Source organism: Pomacea canaliculata, linkage group LG2 (assembly GCF_003073045.1).
Source record: "Pomacea canaliculata isolate SZHN2017 linkage group LG2, ASM307304v1, whole genome shotgun sequence".
Taxonomy (NCBI): Eukaryota; Metazoa; Mollusca; class Gastropoda; order Architaenioglossa; family Ampullariidae; genus Pomacea; species Pomacea canaliculata.
This window is the reverse complement of record NC_037591.1, coordinates 15,961,162-15,978,733: the sequence shown is the minus strand read 5'-3', so window position 1 is coordinate 15,978,733 and position 17,572 is coordinate 15,961,162. Positions and strand designations below refer to the sequence as shown.

At 43.4% G+C, this 17,572-nt stretch overlaps 1 protein-coding gene across 1 annotated transcript; it reads right to left on the bottom strand.

Annotated features, from left to right (window-relative positions):
• Positions 1-1,057: 1,057 nt before the first annotated feature.
• Positions 1,058-9,520, bottom strand: LOC112556343 (aspartate--tRNA ligase, cytoplasmic-like). Its single transcript, XM_025225242.1, has 15 exons — positions 9,170-9,520; positions 7,669-7,786; positions 7,179-7,347; positions 6,826-6,928; positions 6,539-6,641; positions 5,784-5,858; positions 5,417-5,585; positions 4,988-5,122; positions 4,596-4,743; positions 4,200-4,268; positions 3,534-3,654; positions 3,272-3,352; positions 2,882-2,993; positions 2,185-2,256; positions 1,058-1,648 (listed from the first exon to the last, which is right to left on the bottom strand). Exons 1-15 carry the CDS (start codon positions 9,193-9,195, stop codon positions 1,557-1,559), a joined length of 1,593 nt encoding a protein of 530 aa, XP_025081027.1. The 5' UTR covers positions 9,196-9,520; the 3' UTR covers positions 1,058-1,556.
• Between the last annotated feature and the right edge of the window lie 8,052 nt (positions 9,521-17,572).

Below are 17,572 nucleotides of genomic sequence, written 5' to 3'. Positions count from 1 at the left end.
GGTGATTCGTTTACGGTAGCCAGCCATTGTGTGTTTGCCTTGGTATCGAGTGCCCTCCAACATACAGCAAATCACGGTCTTAGAGCCCAACCAGACAAGCTTGCACCGTTTGCTGTCAGAAGGGTTTCTTGGTGGACGCTTTCCGTACCTATTCGTCTTAAGATCCACCAGAAAAAGTTGCATTTACAGGTCCGTGGTCTCGAAGGAAGGCAAGAGTCCACGTCTCGCCTCCATAGAGCAGGGTAGAAAAAAACGGTCTAGTAGCAAAATCTGATGTTGTGGCCGTACCAAATCCTGCTCGATCCACTGTTTATGCGGATTTCTGTCACACAGCTGATGTCTGTAGAAAGGTGGGTTCCCAAGTACTTGAAGCTATTTACTAAAATATGTAGATCTGTTTTCGCTGCTGGTTTTAACTTGACCCTTGTCAGTGGAAGATGTTTGATCAGACCATCGAAGACGGAGCAGGTACAGAGGGATTGTTTTCTAGATTTCACATTACACTTTACAGAATGTACATTGACTCACATGGATATTGAAGGACTGGAGGCACATCACAGCAAGTTAATTAAGGTAGGACAGGCACTGGAGGGTCGGTGAAGGAACTAGTCAATCGGGTGGAGAGTAGGGAAGTTGGGGTGAGAGTGAGCCAAAGCATTACCCAGTGTAAGATACTAAGTATAAAGATAGGAATGTGTGTGAATATGAATGTATATACCTTGAATATCTCAATATCCCTTAGAAGGAGACAGATTAATAAAGAACCTTGAATCGGACTGGGTTCTGTTGATGAAGTGAGATAAGACTAATCATTTTAATGTTTCTTTGCTGCTAAAATAATTCCCAATTTAACATAGATGTATCTTAGAGTTCTTGTGGTCAGAATGCTCGCTTTCACGCTCATCGCAATCACCCCATTCTTTACTCAACACCACTGACAAAACCATTGGTCAGATAATCTCCCCAAAAGACACTAAATTATGGTGTCTATCCATTTAAGTGGTTCTGCAGGCTCTTGTGCACACACACCCACACAGACACAAAATATAACTTCTTCTTTGAGTTCCATTCAGCCTTTGGCATTTAAAATCTTTAAGCGAAAATATTTAGAAGTGTAAAAGATATATATTCTTAAACAATGAAAGCTGTGGTCATATGGGAGCAGAATAGACATGTTTCAAAAATGATCTCACAAGGGCATAACTCTTGAAAATGTAGAATAAATAAGCTTGGATAAGTCAAGAAAGATACATAAACATGATAAATATTGAACTAGAGAAGCCTTTCTCACACAAATGTGCAAGGGAAAAAAAAAACTAATTTCCCATTTTCATTCAAAACTTCCAAGAACATGTAAGTTTGGGACAAATAACATAAGACTGAAAACCAAGTGAAGGAAAAACTTTTCATGTGTCTTTAGGTGCTTTTTCAGTTACCTATATATAATTACACAGTGTTCTGTTAGTTGTTTCTGTGTAAGTTATTTCGACTAGTGAAGTAGTTCTTGCTCAAGGCCATTCTTGTGCTTCTGACCATCCTTTAAAAGGCTTGTACATCTAGGGGGTGACTCTCTTGGGATCACGTGGGAACAGTGATGTTTTGCGCACATTGTCCAGACCTAAGTAAAGCATGGTCACTCGTTCAAGTCCTGAAACAATCCGAAGATTCAGTCAGCTCAAGACATGATGCAATATCAGAATTACTGTCAATTTTAAAATTAACAACTAAACTATGATAGTTATGGCAAAGTGAATTAGCAAGTAGGGCTTAAATGATGGAACTGGTGTTCTGCTCAAAATTTTGGGTTGCAAAACATTCACTTAGAGGGAGACCTAAATCAGGGTGAAGAAGGCTGCTATATTTTGACGTCCAGTGACACTTTCAAGTGGAAGCTCACTTTCAGTCTTTCTTGTTAAATGTGGTATTTACTCCTTCATGTATAAGATGACCTTTGTGAACCCTTTCAGACATGTTTCTGACATGATTTAAAGTAAACAGCTCTTTTTCTTCAAACTTGAAATTGTGAGCAGAAACAATTCAGAATGCATCTCTTACTGAAATCCAACTTACTATTTCATTTGCCTTTCCTCTCAATAGAGAAATGCTTAAACAGCTATGACAATGACAATTTTCTGAAACAGCTAAAGAGATATGTTGCTTGAATCTTTTGCCCATTTTACTCACCTATACCACCGCCAGCATGTGGTGGGGCCCCATAACGGAAGGAGTCAATGTAACCTTTGATCTTTTCAAGTTCTGCATCAAATGAGATAAAATGATTATCAAACATAAACAAATGCCACCAATCGCATCTCACCAAAAAACTCGCAACCTAGTTGTCTCTGAAAATAAATAATCTACAAATAAGGACAACTGCATGGTCTGTGTTTGTTTGTTTTTTAAATAAGAGGGCTTAAGAGCTCTAACTCTTGCCACTAGGTAGAGACTGCCACTTTGACATCAGAGACTAGCATGAGGTATGTGTGTGAAGGCCTCCATGCATGTGCACAAACAAGCATTTGTGTGATCTTCTTTCATATTTTTTTTAAGCGCAAGTCCTGTCCTTCATTCCAGTCACAGAAAGATATTTAATCAGCACAGCATCATCCTAAACACATGAGGTATTATCGGGCACTTCTTTACATAAGAGTATTTAAGTGTGTGACAAAACCAAATCAACATGACATTGATTCAAAGAAAAAACGTCTTCTGCCATCCCTTGTGAGCATGCCTTTTCTTGTCAGCTTTTGCTGTAACACATTTTCCATCCATGTTCTAGGCACAGATTATTAATCTGGTCATGTTGGATGTCTGATACAAGAAGAAATAAAACATCAATGACCAATAAAAGTTATGCCTGCATAATACATGCAATACACACCACATCCATGTTCCAAGGCCCTCTTGGTAAGAAATTCAGGATCGTGGATTCGTTGTGCTCCAGAAAGAATCTCTTCTCCCCTCATGAACATATCATAGGAGTTGGACCATTTCTGACATGTAAAATATTATGAATGTAAGAGAATGAAACTCATGGTCAGTTATTATAGGAAATCTTTAGGAAATCTAAAGTATTTACAAGAGAAAAGAATGTGCATGCAGATGCATAGGTACTCGCAAAACAAAGATGTGCTTTATTCATATAAGATTCATTCCTGCCCACAGCATATATTTATATGTATGCATGCACACAAATACAAGTACACTTCAAACATTAACCACCACTCCACCTTACCAAAAAAGACCCCATAAAACTCAACAATGTACTTACAGGATTGTTTGCATCAGGCATGGTGTAGAAGGGTCTTACAGCCAATGGGAACTTGTCAAGGATGAAAAAATCTGTGTCATACTGCAAATTTGTACATAAATTTATTAGTTCTGTTTATAGCTAGAACTTCAGATCCCCAAATAAAGGCATATAAGAAAAGCATCCAATTTAACTTCATTTTTAGATTCACACACGTCACATACCCATCCAGCAATTGTTTAAGCAGAAAGAATAATCTTACACCTAGCATAGTTTAAACTACCTTGGCTTTGATGAGTCGTCCCAGCAATTTCTCACTTGGAGTGCTGAGATCTTCATCATCTCCCATCTCCACACCAGCTTCACGAAGCATGGCTACTGCCTCTATATACTCAATCCTCAGACTGCAAAAGAAAGCCTGACACATAAACAGATGCAAATAAATCATATCACTATCCAAGACTCTCTACCAGCATACTTCCCTGTTCGCAAGTTTCAAAATCTACAATCTATATATGACCCTTAAAAAATAAACATGAAAGTGGCAGCGTCAGCATTTGTCAGTAATTTATATACCCTAAGAGGAACATTTCACCATGTGGTGGTGCACAAGGGATACTACCCTTAATGCAAAATAATATCAGCATGAAAATAAGCATTCAGCACAAACGAATAAACAAGAAATACTACCTTAATTTTTGTCCTATATTTACCTCTCTAACTCTCAATTCTAATGTACATAGAAAGGAGGGTAATTCTGCCTTTCAATCCTGTGATGTTATGCTATATATTTGTTGATATGTTTTGGTCTTAAGATATGTGCTATATTTATTTTCAGTTTATATTTTAATTTTTGGTTGACTTTGTTTTTATTTCTGTACAGAGCATTAAGACTGCTTTAAATGTGCTATAAAAAATCTACTTCTTTTTTCTCTAATTATTATTATACCTAGGCTCCAGAAACTTGAAAGGCTCAGCAGGAAACTGTTTGGACACCATGGAAATTTCCTCTGCATACCTATAACACAAAGACTGAATCATTTAGTATAATAATAAGAAGCTGTATACACAAATTAATTCATTTCATAGCAAAGGTCTATTAAAAAATAAACAAGTGGTTAATTTGAGTTTTAAAAGTCCTTTTTTATTTTACAAAGTTTGTGAGTATATTACCCTGTTCATTTATATAGTGCCTTTTCCTGTGACCAAAGGAAACCTCAAAACACACACACAGAGAAACGCACACACTATCTTTTAGACTAGGCATCAAATGCAAACACGGGTTGGAACAAAGATACCAACCCATGCCTCATAATCAGATTATTTTATTTTCCACAATACTCACCGTGTCTGCAGCCCCTTAAAGATATGGACAAACATGTCACCAATAAGATCAACCACCTCATGGTAGTGAAAGTTGAAGGCCATTTCAAGGTCAAGTCCAACAAATTCTGTGAGGTGACGATGAGTGTTAGAATCTTCTGCCCGGAACACTGAAACGTACAATGCACATGAACCAAATAAAATAAGCTCTGAAAAGTACTGCTATTTAAAGAGACACCTGAAAATATAATATGGCTGCCAAAGTCAAATACATGTAAATATAATGAATGAAAAAAGTAAAATAAAGCAGTTTTAAACCATACCTGTACCATTTTCTCCCGCCTATTCCCCACACTATGAACAAATAAGAAATCCGACTTTAACCCAACTGACTCAAAGATTTAGTGGACATACCAGCACCAATAGTGAAGACCCGTTCAAAGTCAGCACATATAGCCATCTGCTTGTATAGTTGTGGGGACTGGGCCAGATAAGCCTTAGATTTAAAATAAGTCACTTCAAACACATTGGCTCCACCTTCAGAGGCAGCTGAAAGAAAGCATAAAGATGTTTTAAAACATTGCCTAAATATAAAGTTAATGAATGAAAGGAAGTACCACAATTTGTACTGGAGCAAATCATAATATAATGCAGACTAAATGAATTTAAACTACCATTATCTTTTTATCATTACTCCCTGAACTTAGTATAAAAACAAAAATATGTCAAGAGGTAATATCTTGAAAAGGTTTTAGCAGTAGGGAAACAAAGGAATGGGAAAGATATATTGATAGTTGGGCTCATTTATTAGACTACCTTATTTGAATTGTTACACTGTCTTACCAGGAATTATTTTTGGAGTGTGAATCTCCACAAAGTGTTTGCCAATCAGGTATTCTCGGAAAAGCTGGCAGACACCTGCTTCAAGCTGGAAGATGGACTGTGATGTGGTGGTCCTCAAATCCAGAAAACGGTTGTCTAGACGTGTATCTTGGTTTACTGTAGCTAGGTCCTGTGGTCACAAAATAGTCGATATACCATAGACCCATTAATCAAAAGCATTTGTCTTGAAAACAAAGAGGACAACATAATATATGTGACTAGACTATTTTTGGAACTGAAATATTTTTTATAGCTAAAAATAGAACAATTTCATCAACCCTTTACTCTTGCAATAAAAACTCTCACATATTCATATATGCAAACTTACATCACCGCCTTCTGGTCTGCTGGCATCTTCAATCTGCAGAGGTAGGCGCTGTGCTGATGCACTCACCACCCAAACCTGCCATTACAAACTGCAGTGTTTAATGCTACATCAGAAGATGCAAATAAGTGAAAATACATGTTTAAATGAATGGCATGGACTATATGTTTGTGGAAAAGTGCTTTGTAGCACATGACCAGTCTTAATTCTGTTATGTAAAAAAAAGTTCTCTGGTTTTAGTTTCTGTAACATGATTTTTTTTTACATGGTGGGGTTGTTAGCCCTACCACAACCTATTTTACCTCTAGGTGAGGTGTCCACCTTAGTCGCCTCTTACGACATGCCTGGCTGGATGGCAGGGACCCTATTCTTACAATGCTTGCTAGGCAAGCATACCCCGGGGTCCCACAGGGCGGACTCTGGTTGAGGCCTTATGTGCAACCTGATGCACGAAGAGGAATAGATAGATAGAAAAAAAAGTACCAGAGCTTTCAAAATGGAGATTTGTATGCTTAAAAGATGTGAAGTGGGGAATTGGAACACGTAATGAACTTCGAGGGCCAGTTATGAGGGTCAATATTTGAATTCTCTCCCTTACATCAAATCTGATGGCATGACTCTATCTGCAACAGATTTGGACTAGGAGAGAAACCTGGTGCTTCCTTTTCATCTTCTCCAAGCCATCAATCTGATTGTCATGTTAGGTAGTTTAAAGTCCTTGCTGTCAAGATACTTTATAGAGAGGAATAAAATTCTACCTGTTCAACATGCAATTCCACATCATCTTGTGAGCAGGACTCTATTTTCTGATCTACGGTACGCACTGTTCCTTCAACGTCCACAATCGACTCTTTTGTAATGCTGCAAAGCAAAGGAGGTGGATGTTTTTTTAATTAATTAGGGTTCACTATCAAATAATTTTCAACATAATAATAAAAGGTAGCTACAGTTTTCACCATAACTGTGTATAGAACAGGGATGTGAGAGAGGAAGCGTTAGATCTCACAGAATGTCTTTTTAATGTAGTTTTTGACAGGATAAAGACCTTGCAATGAACTTGATCATCTGTCGACTAATGTTGTCACCCACAGCAGCAAGAGCTTGTACTGTCCACTTTTGTTGCCGCAGCACAAAGAAGCACTGTTTGCCTGGAGATGACATAGCACATGGCAAAATGAAGTGCAGCTTCAGTCCTTAGAGAGAGTGCTGTTCAAGTTTTCAATAATGTCCTATTACTAATCAATTTAGCAGCCTTCTTTGTCTTTCTTACAAAAATATTTATTAAGGCTGACAAGACTTGAACTTTGTACTGCAAATTTTGACATAGGTGCTAAACTGCTTACATCATGGTTTTGAAATAGACTACTTCTGTTCATATAGGACTGGGCTCAGTTTTACCTTTTGCTCTGCTGGTGTGAAGCCTTGCTCTGATCCACACTCGCTTGTCCTTCAGCTCTGATGTCAGCTCACAGACTTTGCAGATATAGCGCTGCACCTTCTCCCTAGATTGGTTAAGTGGTAAATTGCCATAACGACCCTCTGCGACATCTTCATTCTCCTGTTCACCCTTTCATTTCAAAACAACAACAAAAAATAAATAATTAAGGCATCAAGTATGGTGAAGAAAAAGGAGCAGATATTGATACTGCCAACTCCTACTTAAACAGCTGGTACCAGCTGGGGTTGGGGAGAAATCTAAGAAATTACAATTAATGTGTTAAGTTTATTTTCTTCTTATATGACACCAACAATTTTTGGGGAAAGATGTCAGATACTGCTACACCTGTCCGTCTCTAACAAATTTTAAAAGACACTCTGCACGGAATGCTTATGGTATGAGGCAGTGAAAATACTGCTTGTGAGTCAGGATGAACACTTAATTGCTTACTGCTCCAGCATCTTGTTTCTGCTCAGCCTGCTGTTTATGAGCAGCTTTCTTGGCAGCTTTCTCTGCATCCTTCTGTTGTTTCTTAAGTGCCTTTTTTGATAGCTGCTGTCCGTCAGGCCTAGGATGCAGTATCATAAATTAGCCATGTGCCATTTTTTTATTAGTAAGTACTTGGCTCAGTCATGGTAAATCTAGGGGTAAGGGTCAGGTAAAGAAGCAGCAACATGACCAACAAGCTGTAATATTCCTTACTGCAGTACTAATGAGGCATGGGTGTGAATAAGTAGTGAATGGAAAGACTAAAAGTAAAAGCCTGATTGTGGTAAGGCAGGAAATAAGCATCCCTACCCTTCCTAAAGCCATGCTATCTCTTGAATGTCCTCAGATTGAGACCACTACTTTTGTCTGGTAGAAATAATGATCACTTCACTGCCATTCATGACAGATAAAAGATGAAAGGGAAAATGTATTGATGGTACAGAAAATAATGTCATACCAACAAAACTACTGATAGCAGCAGTCTATTACCAATAAAACTATGGGAAAGCAGGAAAGAGGAAAAAAACCCAGTATGTCATGAGTATGACAATGTGAGATTGTCAAGCACATTGCTCAAAGATGCTGAAAGTGTAGCATAAACTTGAGCAGCCTGGGTATAGACGGGTATTAGTCCAACCCAACCCCACCCACCCCAACCCCCACACAAAATAAAAGTATTTTTTAGGGTAGCTGTTTGATAGGAGTCACCAACAAAATAAATGGATAAAAAACATAAACAACAAAATAAAAGACAGCAAATCTCTATATACGTAACTCTACAGATTATATTTATGAACTGTAGCAAAAGAATATCTCTCATGGTTTTCTGCCCATCAAAGATAATCCTGAGATTATTACACATTAATGTCTAAGAGCGCTCGCCCACACACAAACGCACGTACAGACACTGTCAACCTCTGACTACATCTGTTTCATTCTTACGGGCCTGGTGATGAAATAATCTCTACAGTTTCTGTATCTATGCTTTTAGGTTTGGGTTTAAAATGATACACAGTGTATAAAATGTACGATCAACTGATTTATTATGAACAGTTTAAATCAAATAATGCTATCATGCTTCTCATTTTTACGCTTTTACTTTTTCAAACGCCAGCCAACAGATTAATTTATCAGCGAAGCTAGCGAAGGAGTGGCTGGAAGCGAAGACTGCTTATTAATTTCCTGAGGAAACCAAACCGGAATCACTGTGACACCGGGGGCAGATACAGAAATAATTCGACATTTATAAAAAGTTCTTCATAAAATTACCGAATGAAACAGGATCCCGGTCAAAGAATCTTTATTTACTTAAACTATCCCTTGAATGGTTTTGTCAAAAAGTTTAGGTGGAAGTTCTTGTGTAATCGTCTCTTCCATACTTGAGGAAACAACACGCCAGCAAAAATAAAACGAGCGAACTGACACATTCCATCTACCCTACTAGCAAAGGTTTATTGCTTACCCAGGAGTTTCTCCTTGCTGCTCCATCGCTGGCACGATATGCTGGTTACCGAGTACACACAGTACACACGCACGTACACACGCTGTCCGACACACGTCTGCTGTCTCCCACCTTTCTCACGCAACGTGCACACACGTGCCTATCCCATAGTTCTCTGCGCAACATGGAAGCCGTCGACAGGGGACGACTTTCCCGCATACTCCACTGTTTATGGCTTTGGTAGGGAATGTGTTTACAAACAATGCCGATATTATAAGACAGTTGACGAAACGAAGATGTCGCGGCGGAAGCAGACCAAGCCACAGCATTGGCACAGTAAGTCTTAATACGCTTTCTATCCCACCCCGACTCCGCTTCGCTTCTTTTTCATTGCTATCAGTTGGGCGTAAACTGTTTTCGCATGCATGCACGCCATTACGCGTGCGCTTGTGACGTGTGTTGAGTGTGCGACACATTCCTCTGAATGTAGTCGTGACTTTTTTTTTTTTTTCTGTGCAAATGGGGTTTGAGTGGGAAGCCTCGTCTGCGATTTTTGCTGATGATCTTTCATCCTTTGCGAAGTTGGACGTTGTGCGAGCACGTAACATGCGCGGGTGGTCAGGGCCAAGCTTGTTTGAGGGGAAGCACGGTCGGGGTTTGGCAGACGGTTTGAGCTAGATAGCTTCGCGGCTGAGTGCGTGCATTATACAGAACGTGCAGAACAGGTCAGGGTCGAGATAGCACTGAGTCCACATTCCTGACGGTGACACGCAGCCTGCGCGAGCGTGCTTCAAACGTGCGACCGTTGCTGTGTGCCCCTCCTTTTGTAAAACCCTCCCCGTCTTAAAACTTTCTGTTGCCATCCCCACCCTCTCCCCTCTCCTCAAGAACCTAACCCACCGCAAGCTTTCATCTTACTTCGTCGCGAAGTGTCTTGCATTCGCACAGCACGAGCGTCAGCGGATAGATATTGCTCAAGAGTGTCGTCTGCTACCTTCCACTTTGAAACACGCGGGTTGCATCCTTGCACCACTATCCTGTTATACCCGGGCCTGTAGGAACCTTTTGTCAGTTTACAAACACTAACACATGTAAGTATTTCAATAATAGGGTAGAAAATGCAAAGATACCTTTGAATCTTTTAATTAGGAACTAACAGATTTGGCTGTTATGAGGCATGAGAATTTCAGAATGTATTGTTAATTACCCATTGGCATTTGCATTAATTGTTTGATTGCTGCCTTGAATGGAATCAGCTGGATGCATGCTGTGAGGTATTTCGCTATCGGGAGATCCTGAGGCTATGGCTCACTATAAGGTGTTTCCTTTTTAATAAGCAGTTCTTATTAGTGTTTTTTAATAGTTTGACCATAATTGTTTACAACATCAGTTAATTTGAAAATGATTGGCACTTGATTTAATAATGTTGTGGGCCTTGTTGTTTTGTCCTTTTGTAATGGTTTCTGTTGTATAGTTAAAGCTTCCAATCACTATCCTAATAAAGCAGGTTAAGAAGTAAAGAACAGATGTGACAGATGCAAGAAAACAGTAATCCTACGATGCAACGTAATAGATATAACTTCAAGGTAACTTAGCATAATCATCTTGAGCAAACATCCAACTAAGCTCTGTTATTAGACTCGTACTTGGGAGAACCAGCAAGTAACAGAAATGAATATGGTATGCAGTTCTCTGCATGCATCTTAAATTCTAATTTAAGCTTTCCATTGAAGACAGGCTTTTCTCATTCCGTCCATGCCCCCAGTATGTTTGGGTTTCTGCCTTTCAAATTTACACGTTGCGAGACACATCTGTACCTTTTTTTTGCCAGTTCTTCAGTTTTATTCAAAGGGTTTGAGCAGGTGGAGTGTCAGCTTGAAGTGTAGTAGTTTATGACTCTTCAGGTACAAAGCACAGTGTAGATCAGTCTTAGATACCAGGAGTTAATGAAGCATGTGAACCTGTTAATTTACAGTATTTACAGGCAGTGAAGATGAAAACAGTGCAAGAAAAAAAAAGTGGTTTGCCCACGGGAAAGTAATTGCTATGCACAGTCAACCCCCAACAAGCCATTTTACACCACAAGTGGTAGTTGAAGAAAGATAAAAAGGCTAACCTTTATGACTGGATAGTGACAGAAGCCTCATATTTTGTGTCAGATTTAAAGAAAAAAAATTGCGCATCAGGTGATTTAAGTCATCTGCTCACGACTTGTGCCATTATTGCGAGTACTGTACTTAATATGTGTATGTTGCCTATTTTCAGTTACACTGAAAGTCAAGAAACTTTGAAACATGTCGGGGTAGTCTCGGCATGGGGTAGGGGGGGATCAGAAAGTGGAGTCACTGTCCTGCGCTATGTGTGGAGAACGAGGGGGTCCTTCTATGTGTGCCCGATCTCACCGTCTTGGGGGCCTCAGTTTGGCCGCACACGGCACACGAGCGGCCAAGAGCGGTGTGTGTGTGTAGTGGGGGTCGGGGGTAGTCGTTGTGTCACGTCGAATGCATTTTCACGTGCGCTGGCTGCCTCTCCCTCGCGTGCTTGAGTCAACAAGGCAAGAATGTGACCACACACCGGACCTGTTTGGTCATTGCATTCTTGAGCCGCGGCCCCAAAGTGGCTTGATATCCGTTGCTTGGGGACTGTACCCCGCAAGTGCTGCGGGCTATGTGGGTACAGGTAAATCGCCAGTGCACGTGAGTGTGAGTTAGAGAAGAATCAGATTTGTCACCTTTTTATCGCTGCAATTGAACCAATGCGTTGTCGCTGGACGTTGTCAAAAGGACGGTTTAAAGTCGTTTTTTTTCTCTCTGTCCTGGTCTCATTTTCATTTATGTTGTCTCACCCACATTTTGACCCTTCTCTTTCTCTTCAGTCATCTCCTGTCCGTCTCTCGAACTCCCAAGTAATCTTTTCCTATAATCCTCTCTTACCGCCATCTTTTGTCATTTGTTCTTTTTGGGGCACTAACAGTTTTAAGATAGAAAGCCAGATTACATATCAGCGCTAGTTTTCAAAGGATCGGGTGTATCGGATATCAAGTGTTGTTTCGAAATCGGAAATAACTGAAGCCTTTGATAACCAGTGGGTACCATTCCCCAAAGAACAGTAGTTGCAGAGAAGCATACAGCGGTCTCCAAGGTATCACGAGAAGTAAGACAAGCTTGAGGAGAACCGCATGACCAGTCCGTGCCCCACTTCTCTTTCCAGCATCATCACAGATCCACCATTTTTTACACCTGCCAGTGTGACGACTGGACTTTGTAAACCCGCTCACGTCATCCTATGTTTTTCTTGGTCGGCTTGTAGCCTTGATGGCGCGTGTTGTGCGCTGCAGTTTCCACAGGTAGTTCTGCGCGGACTTCGGTGTTCGAATCTGGAAAGGGGTTTGAGGGGTAAGAGAGGGGGAGGGATAAAGCTAGTCAAATGTCAAACGATTGACCAAGTTTGGACACGCGTGTGTGCGTTTATGAAGGCCAAAAGAAACTAGAAATGGTTTAGGGTCGAGGACATTAACTTTAGTTAACATGCTAAGCACATACTTCTTGGCCAGTATATTGCCAGTACAATGATACTTTGGGCCGTTAAAGAGGTTTGCTGTTTCGGCATGTTGCCTTATTCATCAAATATTTTAAACATTGTTGTTTTTGTTTTTTTAATTCCCGTAGTTACAAACCGTGAATATACCATTAGAGATTTTTTTGATGTATGAGGATAGCGGGGCATGAAATCGAAGAGTTCGTACTAGCATGTTGAGTCGCTCTTTGGTGTCGTCAAACGCTGAAATATATTCTACTCACGACTCCCAGTTACAAGAAATTATGTAGTCATCGTCACCATCGTCCTCATAACTTTCTGGCCTCTCTTTGAGTCTCACGAAGCGGGGCCGAGAGGGCGAGTTAGGGAAATGGTGTCACATTTCCACTATCACTCGCTCGCAATTATTTTAGAATAGAATTAGAAGGACGTGATTGAGAACGTTCGAAAGCTGTATTTATGTCTTAGATATCAGAGAGCTTCCCAGATTATCAGGGTGTTAGCGCTAGCGCCGATACGTGGATTGAGTTGGCACCCACCATAGTACAAAGCGGCCAGAATGTCTGTGCCGAGCTTCACTCTGTTTCTCCTTCCCATGCCCAATGTTTCACGCACGCACACAAATTACAGCTCACGCACATACACATGTGCGCTGCAGCCACCAGAGCGGCTACATTGACATACAGTGTGACGGTGACTCGGCGAGGTACGGTAGGCAGCGCGTGATCGTGGTGGTGTGTGTGTACGCGCGCGCGCCCGCCCGCGAAGGATGTCGTTGCCGTGTGTCGTGTCGTGTGCGCTCGTGCGCACAGATAAAGCCAGGACGTGTGGTGGTGAAGGTAGTGACGCGCGCGGGTACCCTCACTCACCGCCAACGACAGTTTCCCCGTGTAAAGGAGAATCGCGGATGTGTAGCAGACGACTTGGGCGAGCGCCTGTAGCCACCACCACCACCTTGTGTGGGACGGAAGGTACCCGTTTGTCGGGCAGTACGTAATGTAGGTTGTGCGGGCCAGATAGCAGCACTCTCCTCCTCCTCCCGAATTCCCAGCCCGCGCCTTGCTCGGCAGTTAGTAATCCGCGCGCTCATGCACGCTCACAGCGCTGCCGTGTTAGCGACGTGCTCGGGCATGCCCGCACCATTTGCACTCGCATGCGCACACATACCACATGTTTTATTATTACTGCGTTTTCAACACTGCCTCCGTCACACACTTCGAAGGACCTGGGTGCTAGTGTATTTGTGTGTTGGGGAGAGTAGATAGAGGCATAAACTGCTGAGAGGGGTGAGTGGAAAGGGTTTTTTCTTTTTTTTAGAGGGGGGTAAGAGTCACGCGCGTGCATGCATCACGAGGATTTGACGTGTACAGCGTTTCTCCCCCACCCCAAGGGTGGTGGGCGCAATCCAGGGCGGACTGTCGTCCTCTTAAGGCCACGCATGCACGTCGAAAGGGCGCGTGCGCGTTGGCCAAGTTTTTATAGGATGCGTGCGTGCGTGCACACATGCGCGCGTGCCCTTCCCGCTCCTCCCCCGCCTCCGCTGTGCTGTGCCAGGGCCTGCCGCCAGTGTCATCTGACCGTCACACGGGGGAGGGGGCGGACTCGACGGCGTGGAGGTGATGTTCCCATGAGCACGGCGGTGACTGCTCCAGTTACAGAGTCTGTCAGGGAGTGAGCAACCCTCGTCGTCGGCACGGGTGCGCGCACGAAGGAGGTCGCTGTGCGAGAGGAGCGTAGAGGTGGTGGTGGTGGTAGTGGTTGGTGGGGGGAGGGCTCCTCGTGTGCGCAAAGTGTGGTGGTGGTACACGATTATGGGAGGGGCAGTGGGGAGTAGGTATATATGTTGGGAAAAGAATAGGCATGTTGGTTGGGTGGTGGTAGAGGTTGTGAAGGAGTCGTCAAGTAAAAGGATTTTTGTTTTTTTCGTGTGCGCCGCCACCTTAGTTTTTTTTTCCTTCCGCCCCCTCTCTCTCCTTACCTCCCACTAGTAAAGGAACGTGCGCTTGCATGCATGAGTCGGCTTTTGCAGCACATTGTGGAAAGTGGTTGTTCCATACACTCACTCGCCCGACACTTCAGATTCCTTGGGCATGAAGTATGAAGAATCGAAGTAAAAGACAGTTTTTAAACATCGTGCGTGCACGCAGGATTTGTGTGTGTGGGTAGGGGGTCAAGGAAAAAGTCGCTAGTGATGAGACATGGCGACTTGATGAGGTTGTTGCTTGTACGTTGACATTTTCTGCTCTTGGTGTTGTGTAACGGTTGCCACGCGTCATGGATACAGTCTGTAGCAGTTTTTGGGGAACAACGCCTTTGCCTCCAAATTCTAGTCTTTGTTAGGTCCTTCCACCTCCCCCACTTTTCGCCTGTCGCCTGCCAGCAAGCTCCCTCTTGCCCAAGACAATGTAAGGGCATCGAGACAGTTTCACGGTCGTGCACGTAGTCAGCACACCCTGGGCTTTCTGGAATGGGCGGAGCGGGGTCTCCAATTACTTTCCTTGCCACTTGTACTTCCACGTATTTCGCTTTCATTTATTCATTATCACTGTTTTCAGATTAATGTTAAGAAGTTATTACGGTACTGGTTAGTGCGTGTGTGAATGCATCTATTGTAAGTAGGAGTAAGCTTTATTGCTGCTTTCTACGGTGTGTGTGTGTTAGGTGGTCGGGAAGTGGGATTGGGGGGAAAGGTGTGTGTGGAGGGAAAGCGCGTGATTTTGCGGGTTCCCTCCAATCCCACAGGAGGCAGGCCCCCAGGGCAAAGGGCTAGGGATGAGAGCTGGGCAGGCTGACGCGCCAGGTAACGGGTCCCTCGCCTTCCCCATCCGCCCCCTGCCTTCGACGGCCTGGCCCTGTCCTGGTCACGGGCACCGGCAGCGACCTCGCCGCGCGTACGTGCACAGCTCGTCCACAAGCCCCCGCGTGCGTGCATGTGTGTGTATGTGGTGTATACACACCGCACTCGCGATGTGTGTTTAGTGTGCGTGTCTTCGTCTGTCGGGGCTGAGCGCGCCAGAGACGGGGTTGAAGGGCTTGTTCTGTACAGGTGATAACTCCGTTGTCACGAGCGCAAGTGTATGTTCCTTTCCAAGCACCGTGTGCAGGTGAGAACATCCCTTGTCACGAGCAAGTATATGTTTTTTTTTTTCTCCCTCCTCTTCTTCTTCTTTTCCAATCACTGTGTGTGTTAAGGAAACAGCGGAGGGTCGTTGGAAGAAGGCGAAATGTCATGCAATTCTACAGTCGGAAATTGAGGACTGAGGACATCTAGTTAATGGTGAAGGATGGTAAGGAGAGCTTGGCGAGGTAGGGTGGGTGAAGGGGTGGATATCGCCATCACGCGCGGCGTGGTTTGTGGATGCACGTGAGGTTCTGAGTGTAGGAAGCACGTGAGGCGCTGAGCCACTAGTCAGGTAAGGCACGTGTTTTAGTGCCGGTGGTTGTCTGGCACACGCACTTCAGTCTGCATGCCTCGGTCGGCGTGTTCCAGAGCCCAAGCTAACGACTCGGCGCGGACTCTTGACGTCCTTCAAGTCGCAGGTGTTGGCATGGGTGTGGGCAAGGGGAAGGCCCCTGTCGGTGCGGAGGGCGCACGTGTCGGAGCGCGTTCGTTGTGAGCGCCTCGCGACCCACTTGACGTCAACGTGCGGCAAGACGTCCAGCAGTCGTGCCGTGCCATGTCGTGTCAGCAGACGTTGCCACACCGGATGTTGTCCTGGTGCCAAGCGGCAAGATGCGCCCAAACGGCAATCGAAAGTGGGCGTACGGCTGCAGGTAGCTTGATGTTGTGGCTTGGGAGTCGGATGGTGGAAGATTTTGAACAGCACGGCAGAACGTGAGCAAAACGTGTGCGGTCTTGTAGCTTGAATTCTCCCCCACCCCGATGCCTCTCCCCCTTCCTCGTAGAAGCTGAACTGATTTACTAGTCGTGACAGGATGATGTCCTCGACCCATCGCGGTACCGAAAGTAAGGATCATCGACACTCTAAACTTGATTGGCTGTTATCAGAGCAGTGACGTAGGAACCCGGATGGGGGCAAGGGGGCAGCCCCCCCTCCTAAAAGATACTGTGGGAGCTAGAATACTTTTTTGCCCCCCTCCCCCACACACTTCTAGCCTAATGCTTAAGATGGGATTCTTTACAAAGTACAAAAATGATGAAGGAGCCTAGAGAGAGACACAGAAATGACGTCCTAACAGAATAAGGAAAAGTTATGCTTATTTACATCTAGCTCTCTATCTTAAATAAAAGAGGAAGAAACACTACTATAAATTAAACAAAGACATTAATCGAAGAAAAGTGTTGTTGGTTTTTTTTGTTTTTTTTTTGTGGCACACTGTCTTGCAAACCGTGAATGTAATTAATATGATTATTAAGTGATCTTATTCTAAATATTACTTATTGTGATTTCGATAACCAGGTGAGTAATTTTCGATTAGTTTTGTTTCTTGTTGAGGGCGGCTTTGTCGTTTAACACTGGAAACAGCGTGTTTTGATGCTACCACCCTGTACATGTTTGTGAGCATGACCGCGCTCGCGCACTTCCTCCTTTTTTTCGGTAGTGTACCAGTGCGAATATCGCTCACTGTCAGCATGGAGCTTGGCCCTCTCCTACCCACCCCAAAAGCCGAGCATCTTGCTACCCCACTGCTGAGTATTTTAATCAGAAACAAATTGGGGGAGGGGGAGGACACACGCCATACACCTCCCTCTTACCCTTCCCGCCCCACTGTTAGTAAGGGGTGGATTCTGTTTCCAAGTGCTCTCATCCTGCCTGCTTCAAAGTATCACACAATGCGGTATTGACCAGCTTGTCCCAATCCTGGGTTTCCCCATGCGGGGCTGCCATTGCACTCCATTCACAAAGGCAGTCAATATCCCGATCT